Source organism: Megalobrama amblycephala, linkage group LG2 (assembly GCF_018812025.1).
Source record: "Megalobrama amblycephala isolate DHTTF-2021 linkage group LG2, ASM1881202v1, whole genome shotgun sequence".
NCBI lineage: Eukaryota > Metazoa > Chordata > Actinopteri > Cypriniformes > Xenocyprididae > Megalobrama > Megalobrama amblycephala.
In genome coordinates, this window is record NC_063045.1 from 25,233,638 (window position 1) to 25,253,535 (window position 19,898).

The following is a 19,898-nucleotide window of genomic DNA, read 5'->3' on the forward strand; positions in this document are numbered from 1 at the left end:
ACCCTGAAGAGACAAGAGAGACTTTAACGTCTCATCATCGAAGGCAGTCTTTACAGTGAGCTGACGGAAATGAAGGGCAAAGTCCATCAGAGGAAGCCCTTCTCGGGCTAGTGCGGTGAAATTCGCTCCATAAGCTCGGTATTCTGTAACGCTCAGGTTCAATGACGAAGATGATGAGTGGATAAGCACACAAAGTTTAATAGAATCAGCATGCGAGACAGATTGTAAATATAAACACAAACACATAAACACATTGAATACAAGCAGGAACTTAAATACAAAGAGATGATTAACATGATAGTATTTACGAGAAGCAGAGGTCCAGCGATTACATGCATTACCTGGAAAACCCACAGTACAGGATGTTTTGACTATGTTATCGCTTTCCAAGAAGAGGGGAAAAAATGGTGGCCTGAGTGGCTTCAACATGCTGTCGGTCAGATATGAAAATATGGATAATACATAAAGAATGTCCATGAGTATAAATTTGTTCTTCAGTCACTGAAACTGAATCAGAATCAATAGGGAACTGAGTGAAATACTTCACACTGCATGCTAAAGAGAAGAAACGCCAATCCAACTGAAAACTTCGCCAGGTTAGTGAACATAGTTCAATATTAAAAAAAACAAACAAACTGTGCATTCTGATTCTGACATTCCTGATCTAAATATTTTCAATAATTTTCTGTTTCTGACTGAACTTTTTTCCATAATTTTGGCAATAGATAAACTGTTAAATGAATGATCTTGAGATGAGTCCCTGTAGTTGTGCAATTTGACTCTTGTATTCTGATGTAATGTATATTATAAACTTGACAGGTGATATTTATAGTTTGAAAACTATTTTCTTAGTTGTTTAAAAGATTAAAGGGTTAGGCAATTATCAAAGTTTGATAAAATGTTTCATTTTCCAATAAAAGATGATACATTATTACATGATTTGTTACATTTTAATACTATATATTTCAATCATGACACTCTCTGAATAGTTTTAGCATGTTTTGAATTTGGCAATGTTAATGTATTTGGTCTTGCTAGACTAGGTCTGATATAATGCTGCTGCAGAGCAAGTATGGACTTGCTACTGCTAATAGATACACAGACTAGCAGCTGTAAGCATGTAAGAGTTGCTGCTGCTGCATAAATAGACACATAAATCCTGTAGCAGATCTAGGCAGGTGGAGCTGGGGAGGTGGAGGGATTCAGAGGAACTTTGATAACATGCTGCAGGACTAGATTACAGAAAACAATGAACCATTTAAATGTTGAGCAAGTAATCTCATTGACTGCAGGATCAGCAGAGGCCAATATGCTTGTGCTATGTGGAAATGATGTGATTGCTTGCTGACTGCATGTAAAGGATCTATCAACCTGCGCCCTCTAGAGTTTCATGACTGAACCGGTATTTAAATAAGAAATTCAAACTCAATGTAAAATATTCAACTTTTTTTATTCAGGTAAACTACATTTTTGTGCAGAAATCAATAAAACAGATGAAATTGAAGTCACATTTAAAAGCCATTTTAATACAAATAAATACAAAGTTAAATTATAAATATATCCTTTATCTTATAATCAGTAAAAAAACAAACGAAAAACAAAAAAACAAAATGCCCTAATTGTTGTTCGTTTACTGACAGGACATTTTCCCGCTGTTTTTATTTGAGGCTCTGCTCAGCTCCGCCCCCTTGTCTCCGGTACAGCTGCAGCACCAGCTCCCGTAGCTCCTCCCTCTTCCTGCGCACCTGATTCAGTGGAAACCAATGCTCCAATCGCAGCGGGAGATCAAAGTGCACCACTGGATTCTGGGCAGAAAAACCACAAAGAGGCACTAAGTGGAAGTTTAACAAATCAAGGACCGATTCACAACTATGTAAGCACACTATTTCCGTGGATTTCAAAGTATCTCAGTTACACTTCATGTTAAGGTGTCTGTGTTACAGTGTAATTATACATTTAAGTACAGAGTAATACTAATTAACTACATGGGTCAGGGTTAGGTTAGGAATAGGGTTAGGTTTGGTTGCATGTAATTATGCATACTTTATAGTTATTATATAGTGCCCCCCACTAATATTGGCACCCTTGGTAAATATGAGCAAAGGTGGCTGTGAAAATAAATCTATTCTTTTAGAATAGATTAGAATTTAGAATTTATTGTTTATTCTTTATTCTTTTAATCTTTCTAAAACTGTTACAGCTGCTACTGTTACTGTTACTGTTACTAATACCGCTGCCTCAACTAACTTCATACTTAAAAGTATATAGTTAACTGGTACTCAGTTCAAGGCTGCAAACAGGTGTAACATGAGTTCCTGAGATCCCAATCTCTTACTTATGTTACCGAGAAGCCCACTGAACGGCTGACTGCAAAATGTCAGACAACTTGGATGACCGATGTTTCTCTAGTGCTGTAAATTTAGACTGTACTCTGACATTGAGCACTAAGGGAACTAAAAAGCACTGACCCGCTACAAAAAGCACCAAGGTAGATGAGAACATTTTGGTATTAACCCAGTATTGTAGGTACCTGCAGGAAGCTCTCCACGTATTGCAGCAGGTACAGGCCACAGTCGCTGCTGTTGTCCTGCAGCGGGACTCTACAGAGACTCCCACTAATGCTTTCACTGGTAAAAGTTCGAGCGATTCCTTTCCGAACCTCCCATTCCACCTGCAGGTACCTGAGGGATGAGTCCAGGTCACATTTACAGGTAAATCACAGGGATGTAGTATGAAGGCACATTTAGTTCTCTGACATGACTGAACAGAATGAAACCTGTCCAAACTAAGGCTACACGACATATCGAAATAAAATCAATATGATGATATGGCTTAGTGTGCTTGTCAAATTGAGCAGATTGCGATTTAATTTAATAAATGTATGCACTACTGTTTTCAGAGAGAACCGCGGCATTTACCCACTTGATATCATGAGCTGCATGCGTGAATACAAGCTTCACTCTAAAACCAGCAGTGCATATTTTTATTTGCTGGGAACTTATCAAAATAAAAGCTTGATGGGTTACTGTTTGAGAATAAAGAAATTAAGACGTAAATGTTAGAATTGAAATTTTTAAAATTTCAGCTAAAATAAATACATTTTATTACAGGACAATAGTGTTAATATACTATATTTCTTTTTTAAATTTGTTTTTATTTGCAATAATAATCTCAATAAAATATTTTTTATTATTTTATAATCATACTGAATTGGTCAAAAACAATGGAAATGTGACATGAAAACTATAGAGGGTTGAATGACTCACTCGCGTAACAACGTGTAGATCCGCTGGTGGTAAGACAGCTTTAGAGAGTCCATGACCAGAATACAGGGCCTGTGGTTCAACCAAGGAAACAGACAAACAATGGATGAGATAACGGGATCAGGAAACCATCTCACCTGAGGAGCCCTCTTTTATCACGGCAGGCTAATACAATGCCGTAAAGAAGTATTCGGCCCCATGATATTTGCCTTCTGATGTTGTGGTGTATCAGATGAAGATCAAGAGACTGAATATTGAAGACTGATTTTTACCTCCTGCAGACGGTCTCTCTTGTGCAGCTGTGTGCGGTGCAATCCTAAAAACACACAAAGACTCATCCTTGCTATTATACTGTACATAAAAATCAGTTAACAAACTGAAGTTCAAAATGAATACAAACTGTTAACTGTCTATCCAAAGGTTATCTGACGATATTCGAATATATTTAAAATGTGTGTGTAGTGAGATTACCGGTAGTTTCACTCCTTTTCCTTTTGTTTGACGTGAACTGTCTGGAATTACAGTAAACAAACAATTCTCAAAAATATATACATTTTTTGTTATTAATATTTATTGTTATTTGTCCTTTTCTTGTGTACTTTCTACAAATTGGTTTCCCTTTATAATATCTGTGTTCCATATTTTACAGGCAACCATGTTATTGTTCAATTTTCCCCAAATTTGTGACCTACTAAGTGAAATATGAAATAAATAACTTCATTTATTTACTTTTAATTTAATATTTAATAATTATTTTGTAATCATGTTATAATTAGTAAATAATTATTTAAAAAGGACAAAAAATTTATTTTTAAATAAAAAATATTTTTAAATAATATTTTCTTTCACAGTTTAGTTAATTTCATTCATCAACCTCAGCCTTTGAACTCTGTTAACAATGTTATTGTTATAAAAAATATAATAATCAACAATCAATTTAATAATTAATTCAACATCAACATTGTTACAATAACAATAAAATACAATAATAAAAATAAAATAAATTATTAAAATAATAAATAAATAAATAATAAATACATAAAATACATACATATATTTATATTTTATTTCAAGGTGTAAGCAATACCTCTTTGACATTCCCCTGCTGAGTTTGCTTGGGCTGTCTGGCTCGCATCCCGGGACAGAGGGCCTTTGTCTCTCCACTGCATGTACTGTGTCTGTTCCAGACCGGGAAAACAGATCACCACGAGGTACCAGTGAGCCCTGGACAGACAGTAAACAGAACAGGAAAACGGAGAATACAGCAGAGGAAGTGGAAGTCAGTGATCTGTGATAAAGCCTTGTTTCTATTGCCAAATCATCCTGTAGCAGTAGGACTGGTTACTGATACTGCAAAAAAACAACCTTTTGATGTTATTCAGTATAAACATAATATTCATGTATCTGCTCTGAAATGGCAAAAAAGCATTATTTTTTAACATGATTTTTAATCTATCTAATTTTTTTTTTTAAGTTTTAAACTGTTCCTCATATATGTATTTACCAACATATATTTTCTCTAAAACTACTATACTATAAAATTATATACTCATTCATTTTAATCTGCTAAAATAAATTTTAAAAATATTAATATTATATATATTGACTGGGCTTTTTTGCTCACCAGCCATGCTGCTGTCACTTTAAAGGGGCTATATGTAAGATTTTACTTTAATAAAGCATAAAAACACCCCAATATGTTTGCAGATATTTAGGAAACATTCTAAGTTCACCTAATATTATATATATATATATATATATATATATATATATATATATATATATATATATATATATATTATTAGGAGAGAGAAGTAGAGAGTAGTGATGTGAAAGAATCAAGAATAGTTTCATCGAAATTGATAATTTTAACAGACTCATAGAAACATGCCATCTTATAGAAGGATTGCAAAACTAATCTAATGCAATGCTCTTATTTGCCACATAAAACTGCATTAAAATATGAATACTCACAATGTTGCTTAAATACAATTCGCCAGCAAATTATTGTGTAAATACTGTGCATATTTGCTATATCAGTCTTTGTACAAGATCTGCTAATCCCAGAACTGGGAGAATGGACATTCCCAAGTATGTGAATCATCTGTGCCATGTTATACTCTGCGAGTGAGTGCATGTCCATGTTTCAGTGAATGTCCTCTTGTGGCAATTTGCTTTTATGAGAACATGGAGTACTACATCAGAATTCCCTGTTCCCCCTCTCAGTTGACATTACAGACTTGTTTGACCTTGTTTCAGTGATTTATCCTCTCATCCATAAAGCACAATCCAACATCCTCAGCTGTCCTCAGATAGCAAAAAAATGCTGAACATTTACACGGAGCTTCCTTGTTCAGCTTGGTCATAAAAACAAAAGAACAGTCTGTAAAGTGTAATGTTGTAACTATTTCTGAGGATTTGCGTAATGCTCTGACGTTGAAAGCACACCATGGTTTCAGTTCATTTTGGCTCATTGTACTTGTTGAGAATTTGTACTCCTGTGAGTAACTGGAAACCTTACTTGAGTAAAAGTACAGATACCTTACATTGAATATGACTATTAACAGGTACAAGCCACCAATATCAATTAGGCATGCGACGGTATCAAATTTTCATGTTGCGATAATTGTTGAAGCTTATAAACACAGTAAACGGGAATATCACGATTTTTAAATAAGTTGCAAAAAAAGTGCTGTCATACTATAACAGCTTTAACTTTTTCTCATTAAAATACTGAACATTTAAATACAATAAAGCAATACACAAAAATGTATAAAGTAAACAAATGTTTCAAACCGATTAAAAGAATTATAAAGAACAACAGGTAACACATTATATTAATGTATCATTAGTTAATGCATTAACAATGAGCAATAGCTAGATATGTTACAGATGTTATTATTCATTGTTAAAGTTAGTTACAAAACACATCTGTTAGTTCAAGTTTGGTGCTAATCAAAATCAAGCATGTGTGTGTTGTAAACTTAAATTCTCCACTTACTCTTGATTAACTGGTATAAAAAGGTAGTCCTTGCTAAAGATGTCCACATGACGTGTCCATGTTCTCACTCTATGATGTCGTCTGTGTGGGGCTCTGTGGGAAAACACCCCGTAGACATTCACATCAGCATGAAAAGCACAATTTAGCAAGAAATTTCCAATGAAATTCACTAAAGGAACTTTAATTTTTGGGTGTACTGTCTCTTTAAATCCAGTATAAGCATTTAAAGAGATAGTACATCCAAAAATTTAAGTTCCTTTAGTGAATCTTGCTGGAAATCAAAGACTGTAAAAGGTCTTTGAGTGATTTCTTACGTGCTGCCAGTCTCCTCCGGGCAGCTAGTATCTTTTCGAGTAAGTTGTTTGTAGAAGAAGCTACTGAATATGTGAGATCTTTCAGCCACATCTTTGTCAGCTCTTTCCAACAGAAGGTACCTGAAGGGAGTATTGAATATTAGGGTAAGGGAAAATGTTACATAACATTTCACAAGCTCAGAAGTACCACTGGACTCACTTGAGGTAGAAGTCGATGATGACGTCGTTGAGAAACTCACCATCCTTGAGGCACTCCAGGTCCTCGGTTGTCACAGTAATGCCGCCCTTGGAGGGGGGAGGTGGGTACTGGATCAGCCTGGTGGAAAATTTTTCAAACAAGCTACTCATAGAAAATGTAACTTCAGCTTCCAAAAATACAATCCTCTTTGCTAATCATGACGTATCAATATTGACTTACAAATTAAATCTTAATTTCACTGCCTTTATGGAAACTTCAACAACTTGATGGAAAGTTAGTGGTATGGAAACCTCTCTAAAGGGCCAGGGAATGTCAATGTTTGGGTTCCAGCTACTGAGCTTATGTCTTAATCATTGCTTTCAGAAAAGAGGTGAAATGTGTCATTTCTGCACTAATTATGCATTAAGTCATTTTTGTTTGGTGCTCTAGTGGCACCAAACAGAACTGAAAAAATAATGGCAAGTTCAAGCAAGTTTTAAACACTTCCTCGTCTTCCACTGTACGGATAAACCCCAAACAAATGCAAGTGGTTAAGTCGATCAATATGTATGAATATGTATGTTTTCTATCAAAGATTTTCTTTGAAACACAAATACGTTATTTAACTTTTTGTATCTATTATTCAGTATATTACTATACGGATTAAAATCCTTGTGTTTATCATATAAGGGGGTGCTAGAGAGTCCACAAAAAAAAAAAAAAAAAAAAAAGGGGGGTAACATTTACAGATTTTTACATAAATATGAGTTTTGCGAAACTTCAGGGTGATGTGAACTTCCAGGCTGACCTACAAAAATACATCACTGCAGCACTCTATATCACATTTGTGGAATTGTATCATTTTTAAATGAGTCTGTATACATGAAAATACAACCCCAAATCAGAAAAAGTATGGAAAACACAAATTAAAAAAAAGAAAGTAGTGCTTTCTAAATTTGCTTTGACTTGTATTTCATTGCAGACAATGTGAACACAAAATATTTCATGTTTTGTCTGGTCAACTTAAGCCGAGTTCAGACTGCACGATTTTCAAAGTAGTCGGGTCACTGTTCTTTTCACACTGCATGACTATCTTGGCCAGCATTCAGTCGCTGCAGTGTTCAAACTGCACGATGGATCGGCGACAGAAGGTTTCAAACTGCATGACTTTACAATAGGAAGAATCGCCGACAGCTCTGTCTGGCACGCAAACTACGTTTCACAACCAAACTGAACTAGGAAGCTGATTGAGACACACGGTGGGTTTATTATTAAAAATAGTAGCCCGCAAGAAGCTTGAAATACGAATTGCCTGTGCGCTGATTTGCAGCGAAAACAACATAAAGAAAAAGTAAAATATGGAGAAGGAAATGTTTGGGGCGACGCGGAGAACAAGGATTGTGTGTTCTGCAACAACAGTTGGAGCAAAATACATAACTTTTCAATGTGCTGCTGTTGATGGTCAAGCAAATGTTTGTGCTTTGCTTCTGTATGATAAAATTGTAATGTTTATCTGAAACGAAGCCATGCTTGCTGATATTGTGGTCTATAACTCCTTCCCGAACTCCCCGCTGCTCTGTATCTTGCTCTCTCATTGGCTGTCGGTCATCGCCGATGTAGTTTTCAGTCAGAACACTTTTCACACTGCAGGATTTTGAATCGCCGACAGGTCCAGATATTTAGCATGCCAAATATCTCACGGGTGTCGGCGACTCGTCGGCGATTCTCTCAGATCACGTCTTTGCTCATTCACACTGCGTGATTGTCACTCGCGTGAACGAGCACCGATTTGCCTGTGATTTCGGGCATTTGTCGGTGATTTCTCAAAACTTGTCGGCGAGCCAAAATCGGGGCTAAAATCGTGCAGTCTGAACTCGGCTTTAATTTCATTTGTAAATATACATCCTTTCCTGTCATTCAGACCTGCAACACATTCCAAAAAAGGTTGGGACAGGAGCAATTTAGGGCTAGTAATCAGGTAAATTGGTTAAATAATTTGATTTGAAAAATCAAATTAAATAAAAATGATTTGAAACAGGTGATGTCAACAGGTGATTGTAATTATGATTTGGTACAAAAGCAGCATCTAAGAAAGGTCTAGTCCTTTAGGAGCAAAGATGGGCCAAGGATCGCCAGTTTGCCAACAAATACGTGAGAAAATTATTGAAATGTTTAAAAACAATGTTCCAATGTTCAATTGGAACAATGTTCAAAGAAAGATAGGAAGACATTTGCTTATTTCACCTTCAACAGTGCATAACATAATTAAAAGATTCAAGGAATGTGGAGGAATTTCAGTGCGTAAAGGACGAGGGCGCAAGCCTAAGCTGAACAACCATGATCAACCATCAGTATTTCAGGTATTTTTGGGGAGAAATGGACGCCGTGTGCTCCGGACCAAAGAAGAAAAGGATCATCCTGACTGTTACCAGCAACAAGTCCAAAAGCCAGGGTCTGTCATGGTATGGGGTTGTGTCAGTGCCCTTGGCAAAGGTAACATGCACTTCTGTGATGGCACCATTAATGCTGAAAAGTACATAGAGATTTTGGAGCACAATATGCTGCCTTCAAGAAGACATCTTTTCCAGGGACGTCCATGCATAGTTCAACAAGATAATGCAAAACCACATTCTGCACACATTACAAAGTCCTGGCTGCAGAGAAAGAGGATACAGGTACTTGACTGGCCTGCCTGCAGTCCCGACCCGTCTCCAATAGAGAACGTGTGGCGCATTTTGAAGCGCAAAATGCGACAACGAAGACCCCGTACTGTTGCCCACCTTAAGACTTGTTTGCAGCAAGAATGGGACAAAATTACACCTGAAACACTTCATCACTTGGTGTCTTCAGTCCCTAAACGTCTTTTAAGTGTTGTGAAAAGGAATGGCAACATTACAAAGTGGTAAATGCTTTACTGTTCCAACTTTTTTTGAAATGTATTGCAAGAACCAAAATAGGATATTTTTTTTTTTTTTTTTTTTTAAACAAAACAAAAAAAAAAACAATAAAAATCATGAGGAACACATTAAATAATGTGCTGTTGTTTTGTCTGCAATGAAATACAAGTCAAAGTAAATTTAGAAATCACTACTTTCTTTTTTTATTTGTGTTTTCCATACTGTCCCAACTTTTTCTGATTTGGGGTTGTATATAGCTGCCTTTATATTTTAGGAAAGTGGTACAGTATCATCATATTTGGCATTAAACATCAGCAGTACCTGCGGGGTAAGCTCTGTTGCCGGCTGTGGCTCCGCAGGGGTCTCCTGACTGTCGGCTCTCTGAGCCAGCTGCTGGTCCCACTTGCGTTCTCCTGTTGGGGTAAAGTGAACCAGGTCAGATCAGAATCTAAACAGTTGTTGATACTCCAAATGCTTTGTTTGGAGTGCCCAAACCTACCGACCTTCTCATTGGCTTTGGTTTCCACTCAAGCATGCAAATTACATTGGATTTTGTTGAAAAGAGGATTGTAAAAATGGGATGGAAAATGTAAAGAGAGCAAACATGATGTACTCAAAGTGTCAGTGGACTTGAGGGCAATATGGGTTCAGAAAAAGGAAAATGAAAAGTGAGAAGAGCGACGCTATGTGCTGCCTGTTTAGGGCTCCATTTCTGTTGAGCGCTGAGCCAGATCATAAAACACAAGAAAAGAAAGAAAGGAGAACGCGTCTGAGGTGGCCTACTTCCATCACTGCCAGCTGGCACCATCGAAACCGAAAAAGAAAGAAACGTGTCATGCCCCAAGAGTCCTGACGCCCACACGCAGATGTTGCCCCAAAAAAGACCCACATACATATTAAAGTTGTAGTATCCCCAAAATGCAGCAGCCATGAGCCCCCGCCCACATCATAAAGACTCTGGAGAGAGTGACACAACAGACACTTCCACAAAACCCCAGGGAAAGGGAACTGCTCAGCTACTATCTGTAAAAGCAGCCAACTTTCCTTCTCCATCTCATATATACACACCAACACAGCCTCCATGGACCATGGCTAACCTCACTCCTGCTCTTATATTGGGCTGTATAAATCCTCTGGTGCCTCTATCATGCCTGCACTCAAGTTCCCGCCAATATCTGGCCAACCCATTGAACACTGTAAGAGGAAGCAATGGACAGGGGTAAAGGAATGGATAGATGGACAAAGGAATGGGGGAATAATGGATTAATGCATGAAGGAATGAATGGATGATTGGACAAAGAAACTGAAGGATGGATGGATAAATGAAAAGATGAATGGATGCACAAATAAACTGAAGAACGATGAAAGAACCTGAAGAGTGGATGGATAGAAAAAAATAATAGATAATGGATGGATGGATGGATGGATGGATGGATGGATGGACGGATGGATGGACGGACGGATGGATGGACAGAAAAAAGAATAAATGGATGGAAAGTAGGGCTGCACGATTAATCGCATGCTTTTGTCATGCGTGTCTCGTCAGTAAAGCCGGTTCTGTGATTAGCGGTAAATGTCCATCACCTGCTTTCAAATGGAGCGGCACTTAATATACAGAGCCGTAGTTCGCGGACAAGCTACGCAATATCGCGTTCGTAATCGAAAGCGATTCATCTGCGATTATGAACACGATATTGCGTAGCTTGTCCGCGAACTACGGCTCTGTATATTAAGTGCCGCTCCATTTGAAAACAGGTGATGGACATTTACCGCTAATCACAGAACCGGCTTTACTGATGAGACACGCATGACAATCTCGTGCAATTAATCGTGCAGCCCTAATGGAAAGACAAAGGAAGGGAAGGATAGACAGATGGACAAAAGAATCGATGGGCAGACTAAATTATGGATGTATGCATGGACAAAGGAATAGATAGATAGACGGACAATGTAATCGATGTTTGGATGGATGGATGGATTGATGGATTGATAAAAGAATGGCTGGATGGAATAGATTAACTGGATGAACCAACAAAGGAATGAATGGATGGATAGATGGCCAGACAGATTTGAACTAACCTTTGCGGTGTCCTGTCCAGCATCCTTCACATTTTGTCCCAGCAGTGAGAGGAGGTGTTTGCCCCGTGGGTGATGATGAAGTTGATTCAGCCCATCTGCCCAGGACAGGGCATTACACAAAGTGCTCTGATTGTGTCTCAGGCCAATCACATCCATGAGAGACGCCAACAGGGCAGCCTCAAGATCCTCCAACTGACCAGTCAACACCAGCAGGACAAAAGGACAGGCTTGTCCTGGAAAAAAGAATAGAAAAATATATATAAACCACATTCTTCATTTCTTTTTATTAATTAAGTGTGTTTCATTTCATTTGTTATTTTGTTTGTCTGCATTTAACTCAGATCAGATGGTAGGTGATCCACCCAGAAATGCTCAATGGGTGGCCAACATTCAATAAAAAATAAATAAATAAAATTAGTTTTCCTCCATGCTAACACACAGACACGCCACATAATAGAATGCCAGACACATGAGCACCAGACTGAATGAATTAATCTTTTAATGGCCGCCGATCACACACACACACACACACACACACACACACACACACACACACACACACACGCTGCAGGTAATGCCTGTATGTTAATGCTTTAATACTGGTTGACGGGTCGTCACACAAGCTTCGACTGCTTCAATAACCCCATGGTGCCATTAAAACTGACTGCGCTCTCATTACAGAGATCAAAGGTGTGTTTATAATGTGTATACTAAGTAGGGCTTGATACATTTGTCTGTGCTAACAAAACACCAGGCGATAATCACAGCCAATTAGAAAATAAGGTTACATGTTTAATATACAGTTACGAGGAGCAGCATTTTGGACCACTGATTAATGTTATTATTATCATTAATAAATGTATTGTTATGCTATTTGGAAGGGCATCTGGCATAAAACCTGTGCCAAATCCAATGTGTGTTTCATAATCCAGATGAAAGTGGACACAGCAAATGAACGGGACTAACCCTAGGAAAATATTGTTAAATATTGTTATATTGTTATGCCACTTATTGTATAAATGTTATTTATTGGACATGTTATTGATGATAAATCACAATAAAGAGTATAACATCTCATTAGTCAAGCTGTTTACAGTAGGGCTTATACTATCTCTGATAAAAATCATAATTTAAAATGCATTTTTTAATAATAATAATAAATATTAGTAGTAGTAGATAAAAGTATTTGACAAAGCAAGAATATTTTTGTAATATTCCACAGGAAAAAAAAAAAAAATAATTAAAATGAGATTACAATACTAATATTTCTGGGTTTCTTCATTTCTTCATTTTGAAAAGTTCAAGCTTTTATTTTGGCAGAAAACCGCAGGGAGCTCTTAAAGTTTCTATTTTGTTGACAAAAGCCAGTTTATAAGTGCTTCTCATTACAAGTTTGGGAGAATGTTTGGCACGTTGCATTCCCAAATGCACATTATATGTGACCTTTTACATTTACTGTGAACCAAGCTGTTTAGAGATGCTGAAAACACAGAATCATGAGCTGTTTACAGTGCCACGCTTCACTCAGAAACACGCAGTGCATATATTTAATTAAATTACAGCCTTTATTATTTGATAATTGCACTAAGCCATATAGCAATTCCTTTTATATTTCAATTAATCATGTAACCCTAGTTTAAAGCTTCAAAGTAACATTGCAACTTGGCGTATTAATATAAAAATATATTAATAATATACTAAAATATATTGATTTGTTGTCATACTGTAGGTGTGAGTGTTTATAAGAAATTATTTTAAAATATTTAAAAAAAATTATGGATTTCAGATCTAGTTCTGCTTTAAAATGTTACTACAACAGTGCAATAGCTACAATTACATTTTTGATATCTATTATATAAATATTTTTATGTACCATATTTATGGTCTTTATTTATTGTCATTTATGAAACATGTTCACTTTATTTTGTTTCTTGATTACACAAGATATATTACTTTGATATTCATCTAGACAAGCCTAAACGCAGACAAACCTAAAGTTCGACACATGCACAGTACAATTGCTTTTCTATTCTCTACAAGACGTCAAAGGGCAGCACTGAGTTATGTAATTTACAGGACATTTGCTCGGAAGGATAGAAGAAGAAAAGTAATGGATCCGCCATTGTATGCAAAGCTTAAAACAAGAACCAAAACAAAAATCTGCACTCTTCTGCGACTACTGCACAAAACTATACAATATGACTATTGCGAATTGCCACCTAATGGAGTCTTCTATTTCAACATTCACCATGTGCATGCACTGTTGTATACGCACAGTCCATGCGGACAGAAAAATTGGGCTGCACCCTCCTGATGATGAAAATGATATCACAGTGTGTATGGACAGTGTTTGGATATTCAGCCAACGACTGAAGTATACTTTGGAGATAACATACAGCTCATGTGGATCCCTACTGAGAAACCTCCAGTACTGGCCTCACCTGAAGTGTGTACTGTGTGCAGCACAGACAGCTCTTTCTGAAGAAGCCTGGCTTGAGCATTCGACACCACGAGGAATAGGAGAGAAGGGGCGGGCTCTTCCGTGCTTGATAACAAACTGCCGTCACGGGCCAGTCCGCCATCCCACATGCCGTACAAGCATAGCTGAGAGCATGACACGCTAACGGCTACCTCACCCTCCCCATCCGCACCTACAAATACAAGAAACAAGCAAGATTATTTGACTTTGGTTACAGATAAATAAAGCTTTGGCGATGTATCATCTTAAAGGACTAGTTTACTTCAGAATAAATTTCCTGATAATTTACTCACCCCCATGTCATCCAAGATGTTTGTGATTTTTTTCTTCAGGCGAAAAGAAATTGTGATTTTTGAGGAAAACATTTCAGGATTTTTCTCCTTATAGTGGACTGGAGTTGAAGGTCCAAATTACAGTTTCAGTGCAGCTTCAAAGGGCTTTAAACGATACCAGGTGAGGAATAAGGGACTTCTCTAGTGAAAAATTTGGTCACTTTCTAAAAATAAAATAAAAATTTATATACTTTTTAAGAACAAATGCATATCTTGCACTGCTCTGTGATGTGCCACACATTACTTTAAAGGTCATGCGTGACGTAGGTGAAAGTTCCGTGGTAGAGCGAAAAACTCCATCTCATTTCCTCCTCCAACTTCAAAATTGTCAGACATCGTTGTTTTACCTTTTTTGTAAAGGCCGTTTGACAATCTTTACACATTCGCTTTGTAAACACTCGGTACTTAAAGGTGCTAAAGAGGATGTTTTGTTTTATACATTTTTGCAATATTACTTGAAACTGTCTCTACTAACTGATAAAAGACTATTTATTAGGTGCACTGAAAGGAATAATATTAATATACATCATCTGTGCACGAGGTAGGGCCTTAAAAACATCAGCCAATCGTTTACGCGATTGGCCTTCCGGCTTGTCAATCACTGCCATGACGTTCCTTGTGTGAGACGAGTGCGGCTGCGAGCTCCAGTAATTTTCCACACTCCACAGGCGCCGCATGCAATGTTTTTGTCAGGAGACAGGAGTAACAACTGCAGATTATGAGTTACCTGCGCTCATTTCAAAAACTCAGTAACAGTCTTTGGTTTCTCAGTCGACGAAAAGATCCTCTTTAGCACCTTTAAGCCTCTGTCAAGCGTGACCTTCAACCCGTTGGTAACCGTTGAAATCCACTATATGGAGAAAAATCCTGGAATGTTTTCTCAAAAACCTTAATTTTTTTTCGACTGAAGAAACAAAGACATAAACATCTTGGATGACGTGGGAGTGAGTAAATTATGAGGAAATTTGATTGTGATTCTTTTCAAAGGGTCATTCACACAAGCAAACAAAACAGACATCCCTAAAAAGTAAAAACAAAACTTTTGAGTAAATGATTGAATGATTCGCTTAAAACATGCAAAAAGACACTTGTTATAACCGAATCAACTGCGATGTAACCTCCAGAAAGTCACTAAACAAATCTTTTTGGTGAACGGACTCAAAAAAGATTCAAATCACTGAGATGAATCAGTGATCACCACCATTACTAGTCAGTGTCAGATAGTATTAGCGGGAAGGACAAAAATGTATTGGACAAAATTGTCAACTCATCAACTTCAGTGGTCTATTTTCCTGTTGATTTCTGGTTTATTTTGTTAAAGTCAACATAAATTCAAAATTGGCCTATTTACAAAAAAATATTTTTTTATATTTTATCAAAACGTAGTAGATAGTTCATCCTCGAAAACGACTTTCCTATTCCATGGACGTCACTCAAGTGGTGTCCAAAAATCACACACTAAGTAGCTACTACATTTAATGACACTGACGAACGAACTTTTCACTGTTAAAAAAGTATGTTTTATATAGTATGAATGTGTGTAGTATGAATGAAATCTGGACATATTGCATTCATCATGTTGTCATTGTCATGTGACCTACACATTCACAACTCCTCTCCCAAACTTTGGAATTTCGGTAGAAATAGTAGGTCTATACTATTTTATAAATACTACGAAGTCGGACATGCTACTCTTTGTTTGCTCTGTTTTTTGCCTACTATATAGAAGGCATTTTCTGACTGCGCATGCCAATTGTTAACATAGCCAATGATTTAACAAAATAGAAATGTAAGATTCTGGTATGTAACGCCCATTTGTTTCAATATAAAGTCTCACCACATACTTTTTCTTGTCAAATATCCTCTCAGAAATACATCATATTATTCAAGTCAATGACATGCATGTCAATGCTAACAGCTAAAAGCCACAAACCCATCATGAAGGCTTGATAAAATGCTATATTTCTCACTTGAAGCAGGATGGCCTTGTTTAAACGATTTGTTGTATTGTCTCTCTAGTGGGTAGCTTATGTACAAAGACCCTAGAAAGCTAAGAATAGAGAGCCACTTGTCTGAAACCATCATAAGCATCTTATACACAGACAGGTGCTCTATTGAACATTCAGTAATACGGGGATGACTGAAGTCAGGCAAACAAGTTCTCTGCTCTTCCTCTGTCTCACACACAGAAATAGAGCCTTAATCTGAGCCGTCTTAACGGTGAAACTAAGCAAGAGGAGGGAGAGAGAGGGTCACAGACAGTTGAGGAGAGCTGTCACCTAGGACAAAACAGGGTGAAGGGTCAAAGAACTCTGCAGTCTGCTGGACGCTGATCCAATGAGCCAATCGGGTGTAATTACACCTCTTCGCCACATGGGGCAGCACAACAGCGAAACAAAATCTCTTTCATTGCAGTCTTTGCATATAAACAATATATAAATGATCAGAAATGCTCACTGGATGTCCAAATTTGTAAATCAATATTACATTAACTCACTCTTCTCCTTGCTAATGTGCATTTTTCATACAATATAATGCGAAACGCCTGTTTAGACGAGTCTAGTTTTCAAAGCTCTTCCCGGCATGAGCACCAGACTGAATAAATTAGTCCTTTAATGGTCTCACACACACACACACACACACACACACACACACACACACACACACACACACGCTAAAGGTAATTCCTGTATGTTAATGCCCTTAATATCCAGCAACTTGTTGAAGGACTTCGCAAACAGAAGTAAACTAAATTGACCTAATTTCTTTTTTAAATTAATGCATACTAACATTAATTATGTTTCTGGCTTTATAAACTTGAATTTTAAGTGTTAAATAATTAGTGTTAAATAAATAAATGAAATCAATTTACATTTGAAAACATTATTTTATCATTGACATGTATTATTTAATATTAATTTTAAAATGATTTTTGTTTTATAAAATTGTAAATATATTATAGAATAATTATTAAATCACTTTTTATTTACATTTATAATTTATTTTTTAATATTCATTTTAAAATTATTATTTTAAAAATGTTTATATTAGATGTAAATATATGATCAAATAAATTATTAAATACTTTTATATTTACATTTATAATTTTCAAACTATAATTTTAATGATTTTATACATTTATTATTTAATATTCATTTTATACATTTTGTTCATTATTTTTATAAAATTTGATGTAAATATATAACTAAATTACTAATACATTAAATATATAACAATAATCAATAATTGAGTATAATAAATACTTTTATATTTAGATTAAAATTGTATTAGTATTAGTATTCATTATTATTTAACATTTAAATGTTTTAATTCTTTCAAAAATATTCATTTTTCAGACATATAAATGCAATTCTTATTGTTGAGCCCTGAGATAACAGAACAACTCTATTTAAATGTCTACTTTATTGGTCAGGTGTCTTCTTTCTAGGTTGTTCTTTCTCCTCATTTCACAATCCCTAAAATTTCACAATTCACAATCCCTAAAATCTGGTTTCTGAAACAAACAAAAAACAAACAAACAAAAAAAATATTATTACTTGTAAATACCTTTCAGTGGTACAGATATGCCTTCATCTGTGATCTATAAAGAAAGAGAGGGAAAACATCACATTAAGAGAAAAGCCAAACATGGACGGGATAACAAAGAGCTGGCAGGCTCTTAAACACCACACTACAAAGTCTGTCCATTTAACAGACTGACGATATAAAAGAGTCAATCTGGTGTTATTCTGCCACAGATGGAAAAGCAGAAAAGAACACAGTCACATAAATAAAATGGTCAATAAACCCAAACCAGAGCAGAGGACGTTCCTTCTGGGATTAGTTCAGATTAAGACAACAAACGCTTGACACTTTCTCTCTGTTCCAAAAGTGAGCTTTTTCGCTGCCTACATTGGCAGTTTTTTTCGAAGGCAGCATCCAAACTGAAATTAAGCTCATAAGTGACTGATACACAACAGTCTACATAGACAGTGAATATGCTTAATATTCAGCAGGAACCACAGAATACACAAAATTTGTATTTTATTTATTATATATATATATATATATATATATATATATATATATATATATATATATATATATATATATATATATATATATATATATATATATATCCTCCTGAGACCCCCAAATGTTTTTTTTTTTTTTTATTTAGTATTTTTTCACGTCATTATATTGTTTAGAGAATAAGAAACAAATGAAAAAATAACATTTTTTTTAAATTATATTTTATTCATATGTTATGATATGTCCTCTGTAGTGGACACCAGGACTAAGTTGTTTAAAAAATAAAATGACATGAAATGACATGACATGTATAGGCAAAAACAATGGGATTTTTTTTTTAATCACCAATCAATTTTTAGGCTTCAGGATTGTTTTTAACAAACTTTGTATAAAGATGATTCTCAACTATGTTATGAAACATATAATGGAATTAATTGATATACCATTTTACTTTATGCAGTATGAGGGTAAAATGGCCATACATCGGTTTTCCCATTCAATACAATGTATCTAATTTGCTAATGTGTTCTTGGAGCAACATGCAATGAAAAAAGAAGTGTAATAATGGGAGCAATAATTGGCAACATTTTCATAATAATATCTAATAATTAATAGGAATATTGATATATAATTTCTTTCCCTATTCACTTGTTGTGTCTCCTGAAACGCCTGATAAACATGATTTAAGTCCCGGTTTCCTCTACAGTGGACATGTATGAAATCAATGTTCTGTTTCATAACAGAAAGTCATATTTTGATTTGAAACCCCATAAAATTTTCCTGAGATGTTGATTTATAATAAACAATTTGAAAATTAATCCGATTTAAATAATCACAAAATATTATCATATTTCCATAAGAGTGCTAATTTTCATTTTTTTAGTCATATTTAAAGACCAAGAAGTTGTTGTTGTAATGGGGAAACCTCTAAAAATCTGGTATCTCTGCAAAGCCCTGAATGTGCTCTTTACAGGACATCCAGACTTAAAACTGTGACATGTATGATGTCAGAGAAAACCACTAAAATATAATGTCCACTACAGAGGACAGAAGTCTATTCCTGGGTCCCAGGAGGATATATATATATATATATATATATATATATATATATATATATATATATATATATATATATGTTTAACAAGGTATTCATTTTGTATGCATCATATTAAAATATAAGCTTTAAATCTTGAATTGTTTCTGTCTGGCAAAAAAAATGCATAAAAATTGTTATTTGTTAGTGCACAAAATTAAATTATATAATTTATATGAAAAATAAATTGTTAAATGCACAAATTAATGACGACAGAATTTGTATTGAAT

At 35.6% G+C, this 19,898-nt stretch overlaps 1 protein-coding gene across 2 annotated transcripts in view; it reads right to left on the reverse strand.

Annotated features, from left to right (window-relative positions):
* Positions 1-1,431: 1,431 nt before the first annotated feature.
* senp7b (SUMO specific peptidase 7b) overlaps positions 1,432-19,898 on the reverse strand; it is a 47,671-nt gene continuing 29,204 nt past the window's right edge. For both annotated transcript variants that reach the window (XM_048167980.1, XM_048167970.1), the window contains exons 10-22: positions 18,111-18,144; positions 14,174-14,383; positions 11,733-11,965; positions 9,975-10,066; positions 6,778-6,894; positions 6,579-6,698; positions 6,265-6,357; positions 4,351-4,487; positions 3,735-3,775; positions 3,536-3,579; positions 3,267-3,335; positions 2,531-2,681; positions 1,432-1,805 (exon numbers count right to left, since the gene is read on the reverse strand). In XM_048167980.1, coding sequence (XP_048023937.1) covers positions 1,659-1,805; positions 2,531-2,681; positions 3,267-3,335; positions 3,536-3,579; positions 3,735-3,775; positions 4,351-4,487; positions 6,265-6,357; positions 6,579-6,698; positions 6,778-6,894; positions 9,975-10,066; positions 11,733-11,965; positions 14,174-14,383; positions 18,111-18,144 — 1,488 coding nt within the window. In that variant the 3' untranslated portion in view covers positions 1,432-1,658. The remainder of the gene's footprint in view (positions 1,806-2,530; positions 2,682-3,266; positions 3,336-3,535; positions 3,580-3,734; positions 3,776-4,350; positions 4,488-6,264; positions 6,358-6,578; positions 6,699-6,777; positions 6,895-9,974; positions 10,067-11,732; positions 11,966-14,173; positions 14,384-18,110; positions 18,145-19,898) is intronic.